General features: G+C 46.6%; 1 protein-coding gene across 2 annotated transcripts in view; it reads right to left on the bottom strand.

Moving 5' to 3' along the window:
* Window positions 1-11142: 11142 nt before the first annotated feature.
* Window positions 11143-26939, bottom strand: part of FRMPD2 (FERM and PDZ domain containing 2) — a 117640-nt gene continuing 101843 nt past the window's right edge. For both annotated transcript variants that reach the window (XM_063087344.1, XM_063087345.1), the window contains 5 exons: window positions 25761-25908; window positions 23849-24063; window positions 21630-21728; window positions 16421-16764; window positions 11143-11191 (listed from right to left, as the gene is read on the bottom strand). In XM_063087344.1, the coding sequence (XP_062943414.1) occupies window positions 11143-11191; window positions 16421-16764; window positions 21630-21728; window positions 23849-24063; window positions 25761-25908 (855 nt within the window). The remainder of the gene's footprint in view (window positions 11192-16420; window positions 16765-21629; window positions 21729-23848; window positions 24064-25760; window positions 25909-26939) is intronic.

The following is a 26939-nucleotide window of genomic DNA, read 5'->3' as shown; positions in this document are numbered from 1 at the left end:
TTCAAGTCACAGACAGAGGGCTCAAGGACGAAATTTGGGGAAAGGGTATGGAGAATCCCTTGTGTAAGTTAGAAGGATTTCAGCAGCAAGTAACAGACAGTGCAATTCAAACTGACTTAGACATGACTGGATGTACTGCCATGAGAACTCCCAGTTCCACTGCAGGGCAGGGCTCCAGGCTGGCTGATTCAGCAGCTCAGTTAGGTCAGCAGGACCCCATCTTCCTGCTCTGGCATCCACAGTGTTGATTCATTTGGCTTCCTTTTAAGACTGGTTCCCCTTAAGGTCATGGAGAGCTGTCAGAAGCTATCCTGTGGGGTGGATAAATAATTCCTTCTGGCAATGTTCCTTAAAGATGCACAGGGTAATTTTCTAAAAGTCCCTACAAAATATCTTTGTATTTCACTGGCTTAAATGTAACCATTAGTTCTATCACGAGCAAAAGGGATTGCCCTAAAGCCAGTCGAGCCTTAGAGGAAGGAGGAAAGGATTCTGAACAGACAGCTCAAAGTCTACTGTGTAGCCATTGAGAATAAGCAGGCCTGGATTTAGGAACTGAGTCATAAGTAGAAGGTTTGACACCTGCTGATCTTTAGCAGTTTCTAATCATAGAGATGGGATGACTTGGTAGGGCATGTCGGTCAGCCAAGAGGAATCTAATGAACCACAGAGGAGACAGGGTGTCCCTCCCTCCCCTCTGCTACTCCACCCCCCATGAGATGTGTCCATTTATACTCACCTGTAGCTCATTCCTTTTGCAGCTCCCTCTGTGTGTCTGCACTTCAGAGTCCTTCCTACAGAATCTCTTATAGATAAAGCCATGTCATCCCATTGCTTTGAGACCTACTAACTGCATCTCTTGCAATGGAATTCAGCATGATCCCACCTAAGGGAAAATACACCTCTGGGATTCCTCATACCCAGAGATATCCCAAATTCAACATATGCAAAACCAAACACACAGGATATTCCTCCATAGCCCCCAACTCAGGTGACGCCCCACCGTTCCTCCTTCTCTGGTCTCCAACGTGGCCTCAATTCTTGCCCCTCCTGCACCAATCCTTCCTCCACCCCACAAACCAGGCTAATCTTTCTGGTTTGAGTGCTGGTTATAACAAAGGCCTGCTGAAAGCCAAGCCGCTTAGCTCACATCTGTCCCCACCCCGTCCCGTGGCTCCTCTCCCACTCAGCCCACGTGTCCTCCGTCTGTAGCTGTGTCTTTGCTTGTCTCCTCCCAGACCAGCGTGCTGAGCCCTTACACATCCACCACTCCCCTCAGAGGAGCACCGTGCTGTCTGTCCAAGGCCCTCCCCTCAGGCAGGATCAATAATTCCTATTCAGAAAAAAAAAGAAGTCCCTGTCTTCTATGCATTTATTTCTTTACCATCATTCCAGCATCAGTCCCTTTGGTTATGGTTCTATTTCATGTGTTTGCGTTCTGCCGCGTCCACGGGAAGGAGCCCCAGAGGGCAATCACCATCCACGTTCATCTCTTTCCCATGAGCCTTGCCCATGGCATTGTACAGTAAGTGCTCAATGAATGTCTGTCACAGTGAAATGGAGCAGAGACAGCGACCGCTGTATCAATATTCTTCCTGTTTATTTTTCTCCACGATCATTTGCCTCTGAAGTTGAGTCCTATATTCTGCAGCAGAGTTACACGTACCCGAGGGATGGAATTGGCTTAGACTATTGTAATTTGTGAAAAATGCCACAAGTGCCACAGTGATGGCACTGACTATGCAGATGGGCTACTGGGGAACAGGGGATAATTCAGACACCGCTGGCCCTGAGGCTGGACATTCTCACCGTTGGTCAATAGATCTGTAACTTTGCATAGAACCCACCCTGCCGGTATGTGGAGAAGCCATGGCATGGTCAAAGCAGAGTTGAGAAGCCCACTTCTTTTTTAATTAAACTTTTTAATTTTGAAATAATTGTATATTCAGATAGTACAGATGACCCCCTGTACCCTTTACCTGGTTTTCTCCAATGGTAACATCTTGCAAAATTATAGTATTGTATCACAGCTAGGATGTTGACACTGATAAAATCCACCCATCTTGTTCAGATTTCCTCAGGTTTCCTTGTACTCATGTGTTCGTATGTGCGTGTGAAGTTCTACACAATTTCATCACATGGGTAGGTTCACATATCCACTACCACAGTCAAGATGCAGAGCATTCCATCACCATGAGGATCCCTCCCCAAGCCCTTTTATAACCACACCCACTCCCCTCCCGTCATGCCCCCTCTCCCCGGCCCCTCCTTAACTTCTAGAAACACTCATCTGTTCTCCATTTCTATAGTTTCGTCATTTTAAGAATGTTATATAAATGAATCATATTTGTACTACCTGTTGGAATTAGCTTTTTCTCACTCAACATAATTCTCTAAAGTTTCATCCAAGTTGCATGTGTCAATAATTCATTTTTTGATATAAATTACCACACTTTGTTTAACGGTTCACTTGGTTGAAGAATGCCTGGGTTATTTCCAATTAGGGGCTATTACAAATAAAGTTGCTATGAATATTTGTGTGAAGGTTTTTGTGTCAATATAAATTTTAATTTCTCTGAGATAAATGCCTGAGGTGAAATTGCTGGGTCATATGGTAATTGTATGTTTAGTTTTTGGGGTTTTTCTTTTAATTTATTTTTATTTTTTTATTTTTTGACCAGTAAGGGGATTGCAACCCTCTGCTTGGTGTCATCTGCACCACGCTCAGCCAGTGAGTGCACCGGCCACCCCTATATAGTATCCCAACCCATGGCCTCGGTGCTACCAGCACTGCACTCACCCGAGTGAGCCACGGGGCTGGCCCATATGTTTAGTTTTATAAGACACTATCAAACTGTTTTCCAGATTAGATATACTATTTTATATTCCCACCAACAATGCATGAGTGATCACTTTCTTCACATCCTCACCAGCATTTGGTGTTGTCTCTGTTTGTGGAGATATGTTGTTATGGCTAATGAAGTAGAACATCTTTTCACATGTCTACTTGCCATCTATCATCTTCAGTGAAATGTCTGTTCATGGCTTTTGCCTATTTTCTAATTGGATTTTCTGGATTTTTACTATTGAGTTTTGAGAGTTCTGTATATATTCTAGATACTAGTGATGTTGGAGGTAGGGTTCAGGGGTCCCAGTAGTCGGCCTCAACCCACACTGTCCTCTTACAGATTCTTGACTCCACCACAGGAAAGAATTCAAGGGCAGAGTCACAGTAGACAGGGAGAACAAGTTTAATATAATAGATAAGAAATACAGGGTCCACAGAGAGAGTGCAGCATAGCTCCAGAGACTGAGCAGGGCCACATCAAGTCTAACACAGAAGTAAGCTCAGTACACACATCAGGTCTAATGCAAAAGCAAGAAATACATACTTAAAGTTCAGTACAGAGTGCAGGCTGCCTCAAGAGAACAAGCAGCTGCTTACTGAAAGTAAGTTCGATACAAAGTAAAGCACACACACCTCAGCCAGCAAGGATCAGGTTGCCTCCAGGAAAGTGAGCAACAACCCTGCCTTCTGCTGGGATTCAGCTTTTATAGTTTCTCTATCTAATGAATATTCAATTAAGGGGGTGGCTCCCAGTTATGTAACATTTACTCTTGCACATGCTCAGTTGGTCTCTTCCTGGAGCATGTTCATTGGTCAGACCCTATCACATGCACCAGGTATACTCAAGAATATTCTGTGCTCTCTGCTGAGCATGCCCAGCCACTGGATTTGCATAAGCCAGCCCCTTGGGGTCTCATTTTCCTCCTGTTGGTGCTGAAAACAGGTCTAATTTGAAGCAGTAGCTTTCCTCCAGAAGAGAGCCCGGAGAAGGGGGCCTGAGACCTCAGGGAGTGTCTGGAAACCCAGAGGCATGTCCTGCAACTTGAGGCCAGGGAAACTGAGCACCTCCTGTATCACTAGTCCTTTGTTGGATATCTGGTTTGCAGATTCTCTCAGTTTGTAGCTTGTCTTTCATCCTCTTAGCAGTCTTTTACAGAGCAAAAAAAACAATTTATCAGTTTTTCCTTTTGTGGATCATGCTTTTGGTGTCAAGTGTAAGAACTCTTTGCCTAGCTTTAGATCCCAAAGATTTTTTCCAGTTTTTTCTTTCTAAAAGTCTTATAGTTTTACATTTACATTTTTGTACAAGGTATGAGGTTTAGGTCAAAGTTCACTTTTTTGTCTGTGAATGTCCAATTGTTCCAACACACTTGTTGAAAAGCTATTCTTTCTCCATTGAATTTGTTCCACACTTTTGTCAAAAAACAGCTGGGAATATTTGTGTGGGACTAATTCTGGATTCTCTATTCTGTTCCAATGATCTATGTGTCTAACTCTCTGCCAGTGCAACACCATCTTGAGCATTGTAGCTGTATATCTTATACAGTAAGCTTTAATATTGGGTACAGTGATTCCTCCCACTTTACTGTACTTCTTCAAGGTTATTTTAGCTATTCTAAGGCTTGTGCCTTTTCATATAAATTTCAGAACATATTTTTATCTATACTTGTATATATAAAATAAAATTTATAAAATTAATTTCAGAATAAAATTATCTATGACTGTAAAATACCTGTCTAGGATTTTGATAGGAATTGCATTAGACCTTTAAATTAATTTGGGGAGAATTGACATCTGTACTATGTTAATTTGGGAAGCCCACTTTTGTGCTCCAGTGTAGTGCTGAACATGTTTATGTTTTAGCAACCTCATACCAGTGAAGTGCTAGCACATAAAAAGGGCTTAATAAATATTTATTTATTAAGGAGAGAGGATGGTAAAGCCCAGCAAAAGTCTTGAAGAGTCTGGATGAGTGCTCCTCAAATCTGGACACACAATCATCTGCTGAGCTTAGTAAGAGTACAGATTTCTGGGCTTCATCCCAGCCTTGCCCATTTGGAATCTCCAGGTGTAAGGCCAGTGAATCTGTATTTTTAACACCCTCTATGGTTGATTCTCAAGCACAGCTAGGTTTGAAAGCATATGACATAGAGGCCAAAAATGGGAGCAGGGCACAGGCACTGAGCCGAATCCCCTAGGACTGCACTGTTCTTCACAGCATCTGCCCTGAAACAAACTAAGTGGCAGCTGCAACCGAGTCCACCTAAGGCAAATTAACACAATCTTCATGAGCTATAGCTTGACTTGGGTGTACAGGCCAGGGGTCCTCTCCTATAAGGAGGAAGACTACACACACGTGGAACCTGTATCCACTCAATTATTTTCCAAAAAGGAAATAAGCAGCCAGAGTTCAGCAGAAGGTAAGCAGTTCCAAAATTGTAAATGCTGTTATTTATTCACTGCATTGCACCTTGATTGATTCCCTAACCTTGAGGCTACAGAACTTTGTAATCGTGCACCAAGGGAGCTGGCCCCAGCGCTGAGAGCATTTGAAGCAAGACTGTGCAGATCCCTGGAAGCCTCTTTTTCATTAACAGCAGAACAAGCCAGATGACCTACAGGACTTTTCTATCATAAGGAGAAGAGGAAAGCACATAGAGAAGAGTTCATAAACTAGATTTTGGAGCATGGACTTTTGTAAAGCTTTGTTTTTGTTTAGTGGTTTAAAAAAATTTTTTTCAAGAAATTTTGAACAAAATAAGTGTATTCTCCTAATCCCATCACTGTGCAATTTCTACTCCATTTCTGAACATTCCCTTCTATTCATGGTACTTCTCTGGGTACATACCTGCTCTTCCGTGGTTGTAATTGGCACCCAACTTTGAGTTATTCCATCAAACGCTTTTCTAAATTGTGTCTTTTCATAGTTATCTTATTGTTTTCTTGGCTGTGCAGTATTCCATTATGTTATTGTATTGTAATTGCCTTTAATATTACCACACTTAAGACATTTTAGCCATTTCCAATGTGTTGTTTTTATCAAGAGCACTGCAATAAAATTTTTAAATAAATGCATTTTTTTTCTTATTCTGGGTTATTTCTTTGGGAAAAAGTCTCAAGAGTGGCATTGTTGGGTCATTGGGCATAAGCATTTTTATGGCTTTTGATATTTTTTAGTATATCAGCTTCAGCAAAATTTTGCCACCATCGGATAGCTTTTTTTAATTTTGTGAATATAGTAAATGCAAATCAGTACATTGACATTGTTTTTATTAGAATATTTTCACGTGTTTGTCAACTATTTGTATTTTTATTGTACACATTGTCTGCTGAAATCTTTTATTAATCTATTACAAATTATAATGAGGTTTCTAAATATTATAGATACTAAACTTTATTTACAATTATGTCAATGCTTTCCCAATCCATTGCTTCTATTTTTACATTTTTTTGCTATTATTATTGTACAGAAGTTTAAGCTTATTCAGTATTGTCACCTTATAGTTCTTTTTGTCATGCTTTTTGCATAGTGCAATAAGCCAGAAGAAGTTATCACTTCTCTGTAGATCTGATTAAACAAGAGCCTGTTTTCTCTGAAGTGTTTTTTGTATTTAATCAACTTGTATGTAATTTTAGTAGATGAAGTGACTTTTGAATCTAAATCATTTTTTCCAGCTCCCCCAGTTGTCTCTATGAAATTGTCCCCCACATTGAGACCCGACTCCGCCATGTGTCCCCCATTACATAGCACTGAGTATGTTCCTTGGCTTGTGCCGTGGTCTACCGGATCTATTTCTTTTGCATTTGCTAATCCTATGTGGTTTTAAATTTTTGTTATGGTGGTGGCCGTAGGTCCTAATATCTGGTAATGCTGAATCTACCACGTTACTCTTCTTTTTTTATTAGATATTCCCATCTTATTTTTCCTTCATATAACTTTTAAAATCAGGTGTAAGCCCAAAAGGAAAATCCCTTTAAAAGAATTTGTAACTATATGAAGTTGTATAAAAAGGATACAGAAAGATGGTGAAATATATTATGTCCATGGCCTTTGAGCAGAGCCCCTTAACAGACTCCTTCCAGAGAACTGGGGGCACTCTGGTAACGTAGAAACTCCTTTGACCAATGGGCAGCTAGAAAGTGCAAACTGGAATGTTGCACCTGTCCCGGAAAGTGTGCACTGTGCAGCAGCAAGGCCTCGCCCCACCCCGCTTGATCTTGATGGAGGAGGTTAGTTCTCAGTTCCTCTCACAAGGGGAAGTCACCCACCCCTGACCTACCCTGTCCCCCTCCCACACAAAGCTTTGATTGATGTAAACCCCAGACCTGAATAGAGGTCATGGCCGCTATTCAGAATGAGTCTCAGAAATGACAGGAATGATATTTTGAAGTTAGCTTTTAACAAAAGAGCCAGGCCCTCCATTCCAGGGCACCGTCTCAGGGGCCCACAGGCTTCCTTCCTGGGGGGTGAGCCAGTGGGTACATTCTCTGGACCAAGGAAGATTGAGGGGTCTTCCATCAAAAGGATGTCCACGCAGAAGCCCTCAGGGTCTGCCTCAAGAGAGTGTCTTGTTCTCTGCGTTCACCTAAAACAATAAGCAGCTTTTAATAGGTGGCCTCCCCACTTGGCCAATAGCCTTCCCTAAACAGAATAGTTCAATAGCTTTCTTAATCCCACCGGACGGTGAGGTTTTTTAGCCTCATGAACGAGAAATATTCTGAGAGGAAAAAGTAGGATGCGTGCCTCTTGATGGAAAGACGTGTGTGTTATACAAAGTCACGTGGAAAGACACATTTGAGGGGAGATGTAAAAACGCACCAAAAGTAGAATCAGGCAGATGTAGTGTGAATCCACCCCTCCTCGCTGAGTGATCTAGGACAAATTTAAAAAGGCTTCTAAGCCCATTTATAAAAAGAGAAGTAAGAATATCATTCAAGAGTGATGTGAGCGTTAAATTAAATCACTTTTGGAAACTACCTACATACTACTGCTGTCTTAATGCCTAAAAGGACAAAACAAAATAATTTGTGACATGTTTTAAAGGATGTACCGTTCCATCCATAAGCAAAGTCCTTTTTGTATTCTCTGAGACTCCTTCCCACTTCCAGGAGGGATGAGAGAATGCATTCAGCAGAGGTCCTTAACTTTTGGGGGGTTATGGACCCCTTGGAGAATTTAAAGAATGTTAAGAGCTGCTTTTCCTAAAAGAAGCACACAAGTCAACACTCTAGACCTGGGGTCCGTGGATGCCGGGAAGCTCATCTGTACGCTGCTCCATGGAGCCCAGGCTGAGAACTCATGCCATGAACGCTCACGCCTGCACACCACCCTCTATCTGCAGGGGAGCAAGAGACCTGCTCTCCTTTTGGTGCAGGATAAGTGATTGTGACAGGACTCACCCTGACTACATCCCAAGCCATTGCCCATAACCGAGGGCTGGTCAGTCCACCCATATCCTGACACCCTTGCCGTGGATGAGTACTTCTGCCACCCCACCCCACACCTCATATCAACTGCCTCTTCGTCTAAATGGAAAAACCCAACAGGATTGAATGCATTAAAAAGGTCACATCATCCCACTGAAGTAATTTCCCCCTCTGTGATTTGTGATGAAATAGCTAACACGTTCTGAGTGCTTACTGCTGAACACTTGGCACGCACTGTCATCTAATGTTACAATAACAGTGTGAGGGAGCTTGTTTTTCTCCATTTGGCAGTCAGCTGTGTCTCAGATGGTTTAAAAGTCGTTTGCTGCAGGTCTCCCACCCAGTGAGTGGCAGGGCCAGTCTTGGAACCCGAGCCCTCCACCCGTGATGCTCTGCCCTCTTGGCTCTGAGTTCACTGCCTGGCTCAGCGGTGTGCACATCTCAGCAGGACATTTCATAAGCACTGTCACTTGTGGGGCTTAGTTGCTTCCCTGTGGTCCCCACAGATTGCTCAGCCCTCTTCCTTCCTCCCCCACCTCAGAGGAGACCCCCCCCCAGGAATATCGCCCTCCCCCATAAGCCACCCGCTGCTTGCTTCACACTTTTGTGAAGTCTTAATGTGCATTCCAAACCTTGTCAGTGCCCAACTGCCCCATAAATGACTGTGCACAATCTTCAAAACCTCAGAATCACCCACTCTATTAACTCGTTGCTCCCTATTTCAGATAAGAACCAGCCCTTCTGTCACATTTGCATTTCATATATCCACCCTCATTATCAGCTGGCCTGCACTGTCCTCTGAGAATCCAGTTCAATCATTTCTGGTGACTGAATTTCCACTTATACAGCCAGGAAAATGCGGCTGGGATGCAAGGAAATGAAAGAGAACGGGTGTGCTTTAATTACACCTGAACCTTCACAATGCCAAGTCTCAATAAGTTTCAACGCACCTTGAAAATGTGTTTATGTGAAAGCTTCTGGACCATTCAGCAGTTTTTCACATATGCTCTAGGCACTTTAACAGAATGTTGGGTGGCTTAACGGCCTGTCGAGAAGTGACCTCCTCTGTTCCCAGCCTGGCAGTTCTTGCTGCCCTTCCTCTTTCCACATCTCCATCAATCTGCTCTGACCCCAGCCTGGGGGCCTAAGCAGCTTCTGGAGGCTCCTTGCCTTAACAGTTTGACCTTCCTGATCCTGCTCTATACCCAGCCACAGCGGCACAAGAAGGGCCCCATGACATGACACCGTGACTCTTGTCTGAAATATATCTAGCTCAGGGGCAGGCAGGAGCAGACAAACCAGGAGTCAGCACTTGACATGCGCCCACCCCAAAAGAGAGGAGACAGTGCGCCCACCCCAATGTTGGAGGCAGTGCAGGAAGACCCTGGGAAAGCCCCATGTGTGTCTTGTGTAAAACAAGGGTGACAATAGTCCCCATCTTATAGGGTCATTGTCATAGAACAGGGACCATGGCAAGGGCTCAGTGAAAGTGGCTGCCATGATGTCATGACGCCCAAATGGGACACAGGGGGCACTTGGTGGTGCCACCAACTCTCACCCCAACTGAAGTGGACTGAAAACACTGAGCACCACTGGAAGAACTCAGCCTCATCCCACTTGAACAGGGTGACACCCACCTGAGGGCACCATCCCCAGGGTCCATGGGCTCCTCTAGGTCTTCCCAGTCGCTGTCACTCTCATGGGACGTTTCTGGCGGCAAAGACTCTGGGAAAGCACACCAAGAACAGAACTGGGGCAAGGCAATGGTCCACGAATCTGCCTCCAGACATTCTTCACAGGGCAGCTGGCCTTCAGGTACAGAATTTATGGTCAGGTATTCTTCATTCTCTGAGGTGGCAGAAGGGGCTTCAGGTGGATGGCACGCGTCACCTTCCTCATCATCATTGTCCAATTCAGGACTAGAAAACAGAAACCTGTGTGTCTTCCAGCCTTGATCAGAAATCCCTTCCCACCTTCCCCCTGCCCTTCAGGATGCAAGCAGGACACATCCATGAGACCCAGCTGGCGTTCAGACAGCTCTGGCCAGAGACTGCTCCAGACATCAGGAAGCAAACAACAGATAAGGCCTGGCCCCTGTCCTTGAGGAGCCCCCAATTTAATGAGAAGAAAAAGCAGGAGACAAGTGCTATAGTCCAGGAGGTAAGTGCTACGGTACAGCAACTCAGAGCATTATGGGAGCAGGGAGCCTCTTCCCAAGCCCAGGAGACCATGGAGGACTTGGCAGAGGACACACGTGGCACTGTGAGCAGAGCTTTGACCCAGTTCCAGGACTGCTCTTCACATGGTAAGCAGTGTCAATCAGACCTTAGATGAGTTCATTAACTTCTCTGGAACCTATTTTTTCATCCAAAAAACGGGAAGGTGATGAAATTTATAAGATTGTTGGGATGCTTAAATGAAATAATTCTGATATACCCTTCCATGGCTCCTGGTGCTGGGTAGGTTATCAGTAAATGTGAGATGCTATTATTACTACTGTGATTACAATGATTATTTCAACAGAGAAGTCAGATGGAAAGGGCCACAGGAGGAGGTTGGGAGCGACTCAAGCAGGCGACCTTCAAAGCACTTTGTGCAAATATCAGGTCCTTTTCTGAGCACTGAAAATGTGCCTGTTTAGAGAGTCAGCCAGCTGGAGTGACATTTCCTCCCCATGTGGCAGGAAGGACACAGGAGGCAGATGAATGTGCAGCTCATTATCTGGTGATGCAGCTGCAGACACAATGGTCAAAGGACAAGCCTTCCAGTCTGCCCGGAGGTCGCCGCACATGCTTTTTGATTAGAAAGAGCAGTCCACGCAGAAGGCAGGGCATTTTGCACAGCGCGGCAAATATGCAGACAGGAGTTCAGAAAATATCTGTCGAAAGTCTGCTTAGAGAGGATGAGAAGGAAAATCTAAGAGAAAAGCACAAAGATTTAGTTTTTCACCAAATACATGGATGCTCGAATCCTCATCATCAGCCTCCGTCCCCACGCCCAGATCAATGGTTGGCCTTGTTATGCATCCCAGTCCTCCCTTCCCCTTTCCCGCAAAATCAATTAAGAAAAAACCCCCTCTTCTCTTAAAATGAGCTCTGGCGCCTCCCAGTAGCTTCAAACCCCAAACACCCAGAGAACTCAGCTTCCTCCCCAGTAGAGCCCAGCGTCTGTCCCAGCCTGAGCTTCCCTGTGAAAGAGACATTATTTCTGCTCATGAGAGCCTCAGGGCATGTGCAAGAGTGCATTTCATGTAGATATATGCAGACTTGTGGGTATAAAATAGAAACGATTCTACAAGGGCTAAAGAGGAACATTCACTTCCAGACCAATAAAGTAAAAAAAGAATTTAAAAATTGTCAAGCACTCGAAGAAACATTGGTTTAAAAATTTAAAGTGCTTGGCCAAATTGTGTAGAAACGGTGTTTTCTTATAAGCATAGGGAGGGAACACCTATAGAAGTTCTATCAAAGAATGGGAAATCTGGCCTGTTGCCCAGGCCCTCACCCATCCTCATCCCCCAAGCAACAGCCCCCTTCCCTTCACCCTGAGGGTGCTAAGCCCTGTCGAGGGGCCGCAGGTGGCAGGAGCATGTGACCACTGGCCACCACAGCCATCCGAGTGTCCACACCTCGCCTCCCACTACAATGCTCCTTCCACCCTGTCATTAGCTCTCTGCTCTCCAGTTTCCACCTGGGGCTCCCAGCCCTGCTGGCCAGAGACCTAGGGAGACCATCAATCTGAGAGGCAAGAGGCAAGGTAGTCGGACTGTCCAGAGAGGGGCTTGGTGGTCCCAAGGGTGAAATCCTGGCCATCATCCCCCTACAAGTCAGGGAGAATGCCTGCCTTTCTTTCCATGCTTCCACACGCACCACCAGGCTGTCCTTGGAGATCTGACATTGAGCTTGACTGTGGGCATGGGAAAAGGTGAGCAAGGAAAGACGAGGCCTAGAAGAGCCATGTGTGCCCCAAGGCAGAGCCTACTTCATGCAAGGGGCAAGAGTTGGAGATTTGGGGAATGTGATAAGGACAGTAGCATTTCTTTGGAGCGAGGCCAGATAATTTGGCAGGTGGACATGCCAGATAAAGAGGCAGAGTCCTTCACCTAGGGCTCAAGGCCAGCTCAGAGCATGTGGGGCTGAGGTGGCAGGACTCCCATCGAGAGCCTGAAGGGATCAGAGTGCTTGGAACACTCTGCTCGCCCCCTGGGCACATTCAGTGACCTTGGCTTCTCCCTGCCCTCATTCCCTGCCTATCAAGACGTCTGGCAGAAAGAGCCTTTTATAGACAGATGGTGCCAAGAGGAGAATCTGGAGACCCCACATGGGCTCCCTGACCAGCCACCTCTACCACACAAGCTGGCAAGACTGCAGAACCAGTGTCCCCACTAAATTCTGCAACTCTCCAGCAGTTATTTTTAAAGAGAAAAATCCCAGTTCAGCTCTTAGGTCAGTGAAATCACTTTGAAGGCTCTGCTTGCTACATTATATTTACTGAGAGAAGACACCATGCCAACTTTTCTGGACAGCTGTCCTTTAAAGACTTGGGCTGCCAAAGTCATCTCCACATTTAGGAAGCAAGTCAAATGAGTAGATAGCAATTTAGGCTTGAAATATTAAGGTATTGTAATTGCCCCGTTTACTGTGGTTAAACTCACAACAAAGTTTGGGATTTATATTTCTTCATGGAAGACTCAGCCTTCTCCAGCTCCCCAGTGTCAGGCCCTGTCCTGATGTCCCTGTTAGCCCTGGTGATGCCCCTGGGAGATCTAGGCCTCTGCTCCTGCCAACTGTGTTTAGCCTTGGCAGGTTGGGTTTGCAGTTTTTCTAAGACATCAAGGTAGAGAAGTCCAATGGACTACTGGATGATGTGAAACTCAAATGATACACCTGAGCTGGAGATCAATATTTAGGTGCCCTCAGCATGGTGTATATGGGTGCGGGGAGGCAGGTTCCTCTGGGAGGCTGTGTGCGGACAGAACCCTGCTGAGGGCAGTGCCCGGGTCCCAGCCTACTACGAGCTTTGCTCTGTGTTAGATGACTGCTGCTCCTGGCCAGGCATCTGCCTCATTCAGTCCCCTCAACCACGCTCCCACCCAAGAGTAGGCATGGCAGTCTCATCCCTCCAGAGCTACTCGGATTCACACCTGGCCCAGCAGCTGCAGTTGATTTTCACCTTACTCCTGATTATCCTTTGCTAATCCAGGAACAGCGCCCTCCCCAGAAGGTCTACGGTAATGTTAGGTTCATTTCCAGGACTCCTACTCCATTTTACATTCTTGAATGACTGTGAATACTCATGTCATCACTTTTACGAAGTGATACTTGCTGAACTTACATGCATTTTATTTGCACAAGTTTAACAATATGTGCTAGGCAAGAGAGAGAAAGAGAAATAACCTTAAACCTTCTACAGTGACGAACTTTCCACCCAATGAGTGTACATCCTGGAGTGCGTGAGTGGGAGAGTTGAATCTTCCATCCCCTCAGTCAGTCTCAGTTCCTACGAGGCCAGCATTTAAAGATCAACATTTTGCATACAGCATGGCCCATAAATTCAAACCTCCAGACTTCATCTGAGGCTCAACCAAAGAAAAAGTGATCTGCTCCCACCCCAGGGGGCAAATAACATCACACCTTCCAAGGTGATGTTCACGGGTAATATGACTTGTGATTTTCACCTTGTGCCCTAACTTTAGAAACTAACCTTGCATAAGATGTAGCTCCAGCCAAGTCCTCCCCCCCGGCAGGTACACAATCCCAACTTCCTTCCATGAAAATGTACTACACTGTTTTATTACAACATGCTTTGTAAATATTTACTGCTATGTGGTATAATCTCTGGATATACAGTGCAGTAAAAGAAGAGCACAGGGAAGGAAAAATAAAATCTAATCTTCTCCATAAACACTCTGGGTTTCTTGGGGAGCTAACTGCCATCTGGCTGTAGGAAGTAGCCACCTGGCAGATGGTAAATTCTGGCAATTCTCTGGGAATTTCAATTGGTGGGACCTGTTCTTTAGCTGGAAATACCTCAGAAAAGGGAAAGAAAATGGACTTGTGTTGAGTTCCTACTGTGTGCCAGGTGCTGAGATAGCACTCTGCATGTTATTTCTTTTGACCTGCACAGTACCCTGTGGAATTGTCATGGTCCTCGGTTATATTTGGGAAGCCTCAAGCTCAGGGAAGACAACTGTCCAGGCACACTAGCAAGGGGTAAAGCTGAAACCAAGTTGTACAATTAAGAAGTCCATGCTGTTTTCGTTCTAAACTGCAGAAAAAGGATTTGACTCATGGAAGCCAGAAGCAGAGAGGCCTGGGACAGCCACCTCAGAACTGAGCTGTAGACACTTCTAAGAGGGTCTGCAAAGAGCCACAATCTCACTTTGGAATCCTAATTCTGACCCTACCCAGGAGCTGGGGGAACTGTATTCAGATTGCAGGGCCACACCATGCTTTTCTTCCTGTAGAGGGCAGTCACTAATTACACATGCATTAACTGCAAGCTAATGACCTGTTAGAGAAGAAGCTGGCATGATTTGACTCCTTCTTTCAGAGAGGAGGAAAGGTTCCTGAGTGGGAGTGAGAAAACAGAGCCAAAATAAAGCCAGGAATTGTGAAGAGGCAGAAGGCTGTCATCACCAGAACCTCCGCAGGGAGGCAAGGGCCAGGGGGAGGTGTTGGCCACTGAGGGAGCTGGTGCTGAGAACAGGAAGACTGCCTGCCCACGGCTGCATGGCCCACGTGGCATGGGGTGGCAACCACAAAGACTGAGCATCAGAGGCTCCACTGGATGCTCTGGACAAGCCCTTGGGACTCTTGTGTGACTCTAGGAAGGAGCAATCATCTCCAAGAATGACAAATTTTGGACATCTGGTATACTCATGCAAGAGGGACACTAAGCCAAATTTAGTTTGATTCAGAAAAACAGAACAAAATGATGTTTCTTGCAAAAAAAAAAAAAGTGAACAACAAAAAGATGAGAGGAAGTAGGTGTCAGGACTTGCAAGCAGTAGACATAAAGAAGTAGATTTCATCTTAATATAAGGAAGCACTTTCTGATCCAACAACTACATGATGATAAAATGGGTCATCTCAAGAGTCAGCAAGCTCCACACCCCTGAGAATACTCGAGCAAAAGCTGGGACCCCTTCTCCAGGGACATTATAGATTAGATTCCAGCATGGGGTATGAGATTAGATTAGATCATTTTCGTATTGAACAACCTGATATTCTGTGATTCCATGAATAAAGCAGTGACTGCCTATATTAACAATTAGTAAAAAAAAAAAAAAAAAAATACCATTTTAAATAACTACTGACTGTATTAGATTAAAGGCACATGGCAAGTCAAATTCCAGGCTTGTGCCTAAACCCAGAGCCACTTTATAGTCCAGCTCTCAAGGTCCCTAGTCATCATCGCAAGCTATCTGGCATAAAACTTTTGAAAATCCAAACAAGTAGCTCCATCCCTACAGGGAAGTACAGTTCTCATATGTCCTATAAGATTATGCTAATGGTTGTCCTTGGATAAATCACTATAGATCATTTCCTTTATCATTTTATCAAGTATATGGATTACCACCTAGAATGTCATTGTAAGGAACTATATAGGTACACTTGTGTTCATACATTATCAGGCAATGAAAATGAATGTCATTGATAAGTGTGCTTGCCCATCTGGTTCCACTTTGCAAACTGGTTGGCTTTTGTTTGGCTAGCACAGTGTTCTTTAAAAAATTGTATCTGCGTGCATTTAGAGGATGTATGCCTGGCTCCTGTTTGTCACAGCTCTCACGGGGCCTAATTGTATTACTCTGCTGCTTCACATTTCATGTCACCTATCAGTCCCTAGGGATCTTCCCTTGTTGGTCTTCTAGGATGACCACCAAATAAGAACCATATAATCTCTGCAGGGGGACTATCGGGGGTGGGGGCCTGGGTGGGGTTTGCTTCCTCAAAAGCCCACAGGCTGTGGCTACAGCAGCTCCAGACCTTGTGTTTCCCTTGTTCCCTCCTCCCGTCCATGCCTAGAACAGTGCTGGGCACATTAAGCATCATGAGCATATCTATGGATTGCTTGATTGTAATTTCCTAGCAGTGAAATGTGTACAGTTTACAAAATGTCTGTGGATGTAGTGATTCTTACCTTCCAAGTCTCCTGATATCACAAACTGAATAGCAGTTTTGCCTCACATCCTTTTCCAGGGAGGTGGCCAGTGCTGATGCGTGCGTTTCTTGGTGAAGCTTGCACAGGTGAGGGTGGGACTCGGGAGGACGCGGCAAGGAACTGGCCCGAGGTCTCTCCATGTCCTGGACCTGTTGCACCTCTCTGATGGTCTTTTGGAAAGACTCTGGCCTAGGACCCAGGCCTTCCCCTGCATCTGGGGAGGCACTGTCCCTCCAGCTATCCTCTTGATCCAGATTGGGGCTCAGCTCTGAGTCAATACATGTTGCCCTGGTGAATTCTTTGTCTGCTGAGAGTATGGGAGTCTATTAAGAGAAATGCTAATGATTACTGGCTCCATGGTGCACACTAAACAAAATCTAAAAATTGCTTCTTTAAAAAGTGAAAACCTTTTTTTGTTCATGTGATTGCAGATCAGAGCAGTTACCAGATGGGCTGTGGGGTCATCATGTCTCCCTTAGGATCCCAGCTCATCCACATCCCCCCACTGGGCCCTGGGGCAACACCCTTAGTCTTGCCTCTAAGTACCTTAGCTTGGGGACATTGGAAGCTCTCAATAAATGTGAGTATTGTTTATTTTTTTAATGAAAAACATCTGCAAAATTTAGAAAAATGCAAAAACAGGAGACACATATGAAAAAAATGACTATTCCACTTTCTTATTAAGTTTCTTTGTCTTCATCTTCATCACAGACCTGTCTGCCCTCCCATCACGATGCACTTTCCTGGGTCTCCTCATTTTTCCAAATGTGACTTGATTAGCCTCAACTCCTCCCGTTGCTGTCAGCCTTTCAGGGATGATTTTATTGACCCGCTACGACTGTCTACCACCACTCAACCTTCTGTAGAAAACCAATCTGTGACCCAGTAGAAAACTCACTGTCTACAGCGTAACCTTCTGGGTTATCTGGTTCTAGCCACATTCATTGTCTTTGAGCTATTTTATGCCACTATAAATAAACATGTTGCTCTATGAAATCTCTCTCAAACCAGTTTTAACCTCTGCTTGGTTCCCTCACTGAATGAGTCAAAGAAAACCTTTAACATATGTTCATGTGTATATCTGTATGAGAGTCGTGATTTTACCTTTCCCTGAAAATTACCTTTTAGCACAGCCATCTCATAGCCTACATCCCTGATGTCATAGAGCACACACCTGGGCTCCCTCCCCTGCCTTCACCTCCAAAAGAAGAGCCTTTACCTGTGCCACCCCAGACTGGTGGTCCCCTCACCTTTCTGATTGCACCTCCCCCACAATGACAATACGCCCCAAATGTGCACATTTTTAAATTATAAATCATAAACCCTTACTATTCTACTGATAGACTGTGTGCATTATAAAGGGTATACCAAAAATTAAATTTTGAAACGGATGAGATAAAAAATAAAGAGAAAGAGCAGTTTCTCACGCTCCTTGGGGAGACTTCCTAATTTCATTTCTAACCCTTCCTTCCTTCCAGCTCATCCTCCCGGACTCACTCTGCAGCAACCCTTCCAGCCTTCCAGGCTTCCAGTCACGGGCCTGCTGCTCCTGTATTATCACCACCTCTCCCCTTCCCCCCGCACACTCCTCACTTTCCCTTTTACTCTGTCTGGATTCCATGGTTCTGCCCCATAGACACATTCCCATACAGACAAGGAGACCCTGTGCTCCCGACCTCTTGCCCCTCCCTGCCTCCGCCTACTGTCACTTGCAGGTACTGCATTTTAACCCAGGTTCCTACTGACACTGTTTGGGCCTCACACCTGCTTCTGAACCGCTTTGATCCTCAAATGTATGACCGCAGATGTCAAACAGGCACTCAAGACTTCCAGGTAGTCTTTCTCTATGTGCTTAATAAACTCAGTTTCCTACCTCCTGCTCTGCAAATTATTTCTCATCTTCTCTCTCCTCAAGTCTCCAATAACTCCCCCCAACCCGGACTCTTGCTTCACAGTGAAAATGGACACACTCAGATAAGAATCCTTCACCTTGCACAGCAAATTTTACCAACCAGCTTGCATCCCTATCCCAACATCGCCCTCCCCTGCCAGCCACCCATTTCTCTGCTCCACTTCATGACAAAACTCTTAGATGAGCATCTGTTCTCACTATTTCCACATCTCCCTCCTCTCTTGCACCCCTCCAACCAGCCTTCTGTCCTCACCACTCAATGGAAAGGGCTTTAATCAGGGTCTCCAATAACCTGTATCTTTCTAAAGCCAAGGACAGTTCTCCAGCCTCATCCCACTCTACCTCTCAGCAACATGCAACACGAGGGGCCCCTCTCTCCTTCTTGAGAGTTTCCCTACCTGTTTAGTATACTTAGGTGGACTGGACCGTGAACTCCACCCTTGCCTGTTTTTCCTACCATGTCACAGCCTCTTCTCAGTCTGACATGCTTTCTTTCTGCACCAGACCTCTCAGTGTTGGAGTGCCCGTGCTGACTTCTCAGACCTCTTCTTGACCTTATCTGTCCTCTTTTCCAAGGGGATCCCACCCATTTCACTTTTTGCAGCCTGGACCTTGTGCCTTTTCCCCACAAACAACTGCCTGATGCACATCTTCATCAGCTAGCCTGCGCACATCTTGGTTTTGCAAGATATCAAGAACTACTACTTCTGCTCCATGCGCCCCAAATTGCCCCCTTTAAGCAGTCCCTCTCTGGGTAACTGGCAACACCATTCATGCAAGTTTTCGCTGGGGCCGAACCTTGACTTCCCTCTTTTCTTATACCCATATCTAACCCAAAAGTAATCCCAGGAACTCTACCTCCCAGATGTATCCCAAATCTGACGACTTCTTAACAACTACTCTGCTATAGCCCGAGTCCAAGCCACGATCCTATCTTACCTCAATGGCCACTAGTTTGCCTCCTCCAGTTCTCCTCCACCAGCAGCCCAAGTAATCTTCCCTGCCCAACCCTCCCCCACCCACACTGCCCCCACCCCTGCCCTAGCCCAGTGGCTTTCCCTGCAGCCAGCGTGGAACCAGCACATGACTGTGACCTGTGCGGCCCCACGGGCTCTGGCCCCACCTCCTCTACATCTTCTTCCCTTCCATCGCCCTGCATTAGCTACAGCCCCGGCACAGCTGTTCTCTTTCTGTCCCTCAGTATCTGGGTTCACTCCTGTCTCCAAGCCTCTGCACTTGCTATTTCTTCTGCCTGGAGTGGCCTTCCTCCAGATGTCCGGGTGGCTGCCTCCTTCTCGTAACCACTACATTCTGGTTATGATCTAATGGCCACTCCATACAGCTACTGCCCTTGGTATTTAATCTGACCTCTGGAACCACATGAACAAACCAAAATTCATCTTCCACCTGGTCCTCAGGTATAAGGCGAGAAAGCTCACCCACCACACCTCACTCCAAGCCCTGCATGCTAGGTCTCCTGGACTCTCCCGGGTGGAGCTACTCTCCAGGACAGAAGGACAAATTTTTCCCTAGTATTTTGTAGGTACATCAACAAAAACACAAGGACAGGCCTATTGGCCTGATCTTTGTACGTACATAATTTGGCCCTCTCTACCCCTAGTCAGTTGTTTAATACGACTGCCGTCATCTACCTTCTTTTCCAAACTGGCAACTTTCAGATGTTTCCTGTAGCTCTTCCCACACCAGAGTCTATGTCAAATGATCTCTTGGAGTCCAAGTCTCAACAGGATCTGGGCCACCAAGTACCCTGTGCTGTCTCTAGTGACTGTCACCCTCAGTCATGATAAGGGTCATTTTTATCCACATCTTACAGATGAGGAATCACAAGGACTGGAGAAGTTAGGCAGCTTCCCAAGGTGCATGCAGCAGGTCCATGGCAGAGCAGGTATGGGTGGTCCCGGTGCCCACCCAGATGCCCCTCCAAGACCAAGGCCCTCATCCCTCCACTGCCAGGAGTGATGGCTGCTGATGGCTCATAGCCCTCCCCTCCCCAGGAACTGCACTCAGCTCAAGGGTTAGGCCCCTCCCTTGGGGTAGCCCACACCCCAGCGCTGGTGATGCAGTGTGCAAAGGCACAGGCTCTCTTGCCCCGATGAGGCACGGCTCCGAGGGGCCGTCCCCACTCCTGAGCTCCCTGTGAGGTCAGCAAAGCCCTGGTTGCAGAGGCAGCACATGGTCTCTCCTCTACCCAGCCCAGCTTCCCTCATCCCACAGGACAGGTTCCCGAGGGCCAGACCCATAACCTCCTGCCCTCGACTCTCTGACACACAGTCTGTTTCCTGGGCACCCAACAGGTGACATGGTGGTGGATAATTTTGTGTGTCCATTTGCCTAGGCCACAGTACCCAGATAATTGGTCAAACATTAGTCTAGACGTCACTGTGAAGGTAGTTTTTGAATGTGCTTAACGTTTAAATCAGTAGACACCCTCTACAACATGGTGGCCTCATCCAATCAGCTAAAGGCCTTAACAGGAAAGACTGGCCTCCTAGGAGGAGGCAATCCTGCCCCCAGACTGTCTTCAGGCTTGAGCTTCTACATCAACAATTCCTGGGTCTCCAGCCTGCTGGAATGCTTAGGATTTGGACTGGCCAGCCCCCACATCACATGAGCCAATTCCTTAAAATAAATACCTCTTTCCCTCTCTCTGTCTCTCCATACACACACACACACACACACACACACACACACTTATATATGAGAGGACTTTCCAAATTCATGTAAAGATTTGTATTATATTTCCATTTTATTTTCCCATGAACTTTTTGAAATACCTTCATACAGGCATCATGGGAAAAATCCTAAGTTTTCCCAATTCCAGCACCTCTTTCCTTGCACTAGCCCATACATGCCTACTTCATGCTTCAGGAGGGTGGACGTCTATCCTGCTTCCACTTCTCTTCTCCGAGTGGAAATCCTTATTGGAAATTCCCTTGGTCTGGTTTTCTGTCTACTCCCCTTGCTCCTGGTTCCTCCTCTCTGATGCACGGGCTGCCAGATAGCCTGACCCTAGGAGCTTCACAGCCAAAGTCTAAACATGTAATCATCTATGGGAAGACCCAAATGCCAGGAGAGGAAGAAGCAGAGGGAGGAAAGAGACTCACTGAGGTTTGGGGCAGCTGTTTTCCTGCCCCTGTGAAAGGAGGTGGCCTTGAATCCCACCTACGAGCAGCACTGGGCTTCTCAGGACCTCCAGACAGGGAGGGGGCGCATGACAGGAGGCAGGTGGGGAGAGCAGCCGGCGCCATGTCTTACCTGCCTTTCCTGCTCCATCTCGGGCAGCACACCTGGAGGAGGGCGGCAAAGGAGGAGTGTGACTTCCTGTGGGGCCCCTCGCAGTAAATGGAGCACATCCTGCGAGAAACCAAGACCCACAGTCAGCTCTGAGCTGGCGTCACTGGAGGTCCCCCTCTGTGCTCCCCACTATCTCTCAGGTGCTGGCTCCTCCTCCCCTCACCTTGATCTGTTCCTCAGCTCCAGAGAACTTTGGAGAACACCACTGTGAGCCTCACTACACAATGTGTGAAAGCTGAGGCCAGGAGCCTGCAGCCCCCACAAACGTGGGGTCCAGATGCTGGGCTAGAAATGGCCAGGGTCTGCCCAGGGCCTTTTCAGGTCAGTATCTGCCAATATCCATGGCTTTTCTTCAGAGAGAGAGACTCAGATGAATGGCTGTTCCCATCTCAACCTCCCTTCCCGCCCAACCACCCATCTCAGGGGCCACCCATCACACAGGCTCCACCACCCCAATCCCTGAAGTCTGACACTCGGCTCTGAGATCCCTACTATAGCTCAGCTCAGGCTCTGAGCACCTCTCATCTGTGACATTGCAGTGGCTTCTTCTCTGGTCCCTGCCTTCTCCACTGTCACCCACCCACCTGCCTCCACACTGCTCAAGGGCAGTCTTTCCAACATGCAGATGTAACCCAGTCCTTCTCCTGCCACTCCCACTCTGTGATTCACCTTGCCCTTGACGGAGCCCCAAAGCACAGCACACACAGCCTGGCCTTTCCTGCAGCTCCTCTTGCCCCCATTCGCCCTGTGCCACCTGCTCCTCTCGCACCCACATCCTAAGCTCCTGCCATGCCGAACCTCGCTCTAAGCCACCCTCTCCATGCCCAGGGAATGAGGTTGCCTTGGTAGCTATTTCCTCTCTAGACCAGGATTTCTCAACCTCTTGGCCCTGTCGACATTTCAGGCCAGATAACTCTATGCTGGGATGCCTGTCCTGTGCATTGTAGGATATTTAGCAGCATCACTAGATGTCAGTAGCACCCATCAGTTATGACAACCATAAATGTCTCTGGAGTTTGCCAAATGTCCCCTGAGAGGCAAAGTCATCCCTGCTCGGGAACTTCAGATGCAGATGCTCCTCGGCCCTGCCTCAGCTGCCCAGGACTTCCACAGGACACGCGTCTTCCCTGGGGTAAGCTCCACAGCAGGGCTTTCATCACTCTGACACTTATCTTCTGCCGTCACTTTTGTTTTCTAGTCTGTCCCCCACCCCACCTCACCCCACTCTGTGAGGTCTGAGACAGCACAAGCTCTCCTCCTCTATGTCTTTGGTCCCACACAGAGTTGCAGGCCCAGCAGCAGTTCAGAGAAGCCTTCTTGGATGGGAAGATGGACTGGTGAAGGGATGGCTTCCCCAGCCACACTCCTCCTTTATCCATCCTGTGTGGGCTGCATGAAGCTTCCCGTTGCACTCAGCAGTAGGAGCATGGGCAGGGACCAGAGACAGGGGGAGTGAGAGGTCGGTGTTGTTTCCTGGCTTCTGCCTTGTGGGGTTGCCACAGTATGACTGCATCCCTCAGCTAATGACTGTCACACTCACTCCAGCAGGTCCCCTCCACCTGCTCTCTCAGCTGCAGGGTCAGGTCATTGCTCCTTCCCATCCCCCTTTGGGCTTAGGGGTGGTAACTGCACCCCACTGCTACCAGCCCCAGGCCACTGCCCTCTCCCTCCAGCTTCCCAACAACCTGCCTTCACCATTAGTAAACTCTCCTTGAGTGACTCAGTCTTCCACCAGGCTCCTGACTGTGAATATACACAACACTTCATTGACATTCTGTGCTATAAATATTGAGAGGAGTCTACCTCTCTCCTCTCTCTCTCTCTCTCTCTCTCTCTCTCAAGCTGTAAATTCAGTAGAGAAATGGGATTAAAACTAGAGGGACCCACTCTTGTCCCTTCAGCCCTCATACCACCTCCCAGAACGTGTGTTAAGAGAACTTTAACCAACAAAAAGTCAGAGTTTTATTTTCAGTTTCACTGATGAACCTAATGAGAAGCAAGGCTTACTCAAGGTCAGATATTTAAAAACGGACATGGAAAATTAAAGGTGGGAACAGTCTGCCAATTGCTATCTTTGCGTGGTCAAGGCTCGAGCTTCAGATGTGCTCTTTAGGAGCCTGAAGGAAGCACAGGGAGTGTTAGCTTGCACACAGAGCCACGTTACTCGCAGTCTCCGGCACCTGGAAGATGAGGCCTTCCGTGGGCCTTCCATTCACGGCCAGGATAATGTCACCAGCTGCGATGGCCCCGTTCTCCTCTGCTGGCTGCCCTGGAAAGAGCCTCTTAATCCTCACAAGGTCAGTCTTGAGGTGGCTGCAGCTCTCTCTCTCTATCTGCACAAAACTGAATCCCAAACCATTGGCATTCTTTTTCAGTTTGACTTCAAATTTAGGACCTGTATTGTGGGATGTTGATAAAAACAAATCCTTCAGTAGATTACAAGTGAAATTGACCAGCTTCAGCATGCAAACTGTCAAGTAGGTGACTTATTTCTGTTTTACACAGGAAGATTTCATTTGCTAATTTTTATGAGAGTCCATTATACATATTATAGTTTAATGCTGTCCAATAGAAATATTATGTGAGTTGCAAATACAAACCACAAATGTCAAAGTTTTCAGATAGCTACATTTTAAGAAAAGTAAAAGGAAACAGGTAAAATAAACTAGTTGTATATTTTATTTAACTTAATATATCTAAAATATTACCATTCCAACATCTAATCAATATAAAAAAATTATTGATGAGTTATTTTACATTCTTCCTATGAACTAAGTCTTTGAAATCCAGTATGTATTTATGTATTTGGATTGGCCACATTTCAAGCTCAATAACCACATGTGGCAAGTGGCTACCATATTGAACAGCCCAATTCTAGACAGCCAACTAAGTTGTAAAGGTATAGGTCACAGACTACACAACACGCTTTGGCATTTAGTAAAACTTACATCACATACACTCCTATTATTCCTTTAGAACCCTAATCATTTTGTAGTATGCTTGAAACTAAATTTTGCATAATTAGACGATGGAGGTAATTATGGCCAACTCCATGGATAATATTTTAGCTGAGTTTTGTTCAGCCGTGTGGACTGACCATAAGACAAAACAGTCGCCTCTGGGCACCAAAGATGGACACAGCCTTGGGCACCTAAATAGTCTGGCAGCCAAAGAGGCCTCTGCACTTCCCCTGTCTGCTTTCACCAACTCAGCTGGCAATCAATGAATGGAGGAACAGAGCGCTGGCTTGTAAACTCTGACTGGGCCAGACTGGAAGTGTCTGAAGCAGTTAGCTGAAGGCATATTGCATGAACGATTCCGCCATCGCCATGCTGGCCTGCTCAGCTCATGGTGCAGTCAGTTTCTCAAAGACCCCCTCTGGAGTGAACACAGGAGTAGGAAAGAGGAAACAGACTTGATTTAAGCACAAGTGTCCCCCTTCCACCCCACCCTGTCACTCAACCCTTTCGCAACCTTGCGTTTAATCTGCCTTACACCTTCTGCCACAGAACCAGCAATTTCTGTAAGGGACTGGAAAATGACTTAAGCTCTAAATGATGACATACTAAGGAAATAAACGTTTTTCTAGCAGAAAACAAAATCACAAAGGAAGTGCAGAGAGGCGGCCCATCTGAAGATGGGCAATGATGCCCCTCTAAACCGATTGTGGGTTTGCTCTCTAAAATGGCGCTCCTAACAAGGCTGGATTCCTGAATGCCTTCTCCGCCAACCTGCCTAATCATCCCTCAGATAACTTTGTTACGAATGCCTTGGCTGGAATGTGGAGCCAAACGTGTCTGGAAATGCAGGACCCTTTCACCCCAATTTCATCCCTAAGTACTTATACACAACATTAACACTGAAGAAGGCTTGGGGGCAGAATTATGCCTGGTGATCATTTTGGGACAAGGTATTTGTTTTCCAGGAACATATCCACGAGGTTGGCTTCCACTGCATCAGAAAGCCGGCGGCATTGTGACTGCCACTGCTCACTTTCTTTTGAGAGCCCAGAGGAAGCCTTCCTGCCTTGACAATTCAAAAGCAGCACCCGATGGCATGACAATAGTAACGCTCAATTCTCTCTCCTCTCACCATCTGTCACCGAGACACAGCTTGTGCGCCTGTCAGGCAAAGCTGTTACCAAGGAAACAGCCGAGTGCTCCTCTCCCATCCTGTCATTAGCAGAAGGACACTGCTGTGCAGTCCTGGGGCCTCTTCTCTCTAAGACCAGTCTTGCAACCTAGAAGGATGGGTGGACGACTCAATTTATACTTCATAGGGCACCCACGAGGCACTTCTTTCCCTCTGCAAATGCTTCTAAATTTTCTGATGCTGCTGGTAAACTGCTTCATTACAATCTCAAATCAAAATCTCCAGTCTAGCCTATTTGTTGGAATCCAGATCCATATTTCCAACTGCTTACTGAACACATGCACCTGGAAGTAACACACGTACCTCGATTTCTGCACGTTCACTACCAAACCCATCTTCTTCTCCCTTTCCTCTTTGTACCTAAAACATTCCTCTTCTCACATTGGCTCCCTCGAAACGTGGACCCATCCCCACTAACCTCCCAGGGGCCACACTTGGAGTGAACCAGCTTCTCCCTGCTCTGCCCTCCAGATTCCCATCTGGTTTCCAAGGCTTGCCAGTTCCCCACCAGAAGCAGCTCCCCGGTGCTTCCCCTCCGTTCCCTCTCCCACTGCCAATGTCCAGCTGGACTGTGGCCAGCTCCAGCTAACTTGGCTTGCTGGACCCCCTCTTCACCTCCTTTGGTCCACCCCCATCATGGCTGCCAGTCGATTGATCTAAGACAGGAACTGAACATGCACCACTCTTGATTAAAAGTCTCCAACATTTCCCATCACCTAAAATCCCAATCTGCAGCATGGCATCCCGGGCCTATACCAACCTGCCCTCCCCCTTTCTTTCTGGTTTGATTTCCCACCCCTCTCCCCCATCACACTGTATACCCTTGTTACCCAAAGTGTGGTTTAAGAACCAGTGCCTAGACTTCGCCTGGAGGCTTTTAAGAAATGCTAAGCTTCCATTCAGGGGACTTGGCCCTGCCTCCATCCGCCTGCTGCAGTTGTCATTCAACTCCAGGCCAACAACCTCCGAGTGACAATTCCCACCTGTCATCGCTGCCAGTAGGCTAGCCAAATATACTCTCTGACCATGTTCATTGACAAAGTTCTAAAGAACAGAGAGTGCTAATACATGTGACTCTGTTCTCAGGATATGTCAACTAAGGTCACCAATAGAAGTAAA

Source organism: Cynocephalus volans, chromosome 2, assembly GCF_027409185.1.
Source record: "Cynocephalus volans isolate mCynVol1 chromosome 2, mCynVol1.pri, whole genome shotgun sequence".
NCBI classification, from domain to species: domain Eukaryota; kingdom Metazoa; phylum Chordata; class Mammalia; order Dermoptera; family Cynocephalidae; genus Cynocephalus; species Cynocephalus volans.
Note: the sequence above shows the minus strand (reverse complement) of the source record. Positions and strands in the feature narration are given on the sequence as shown.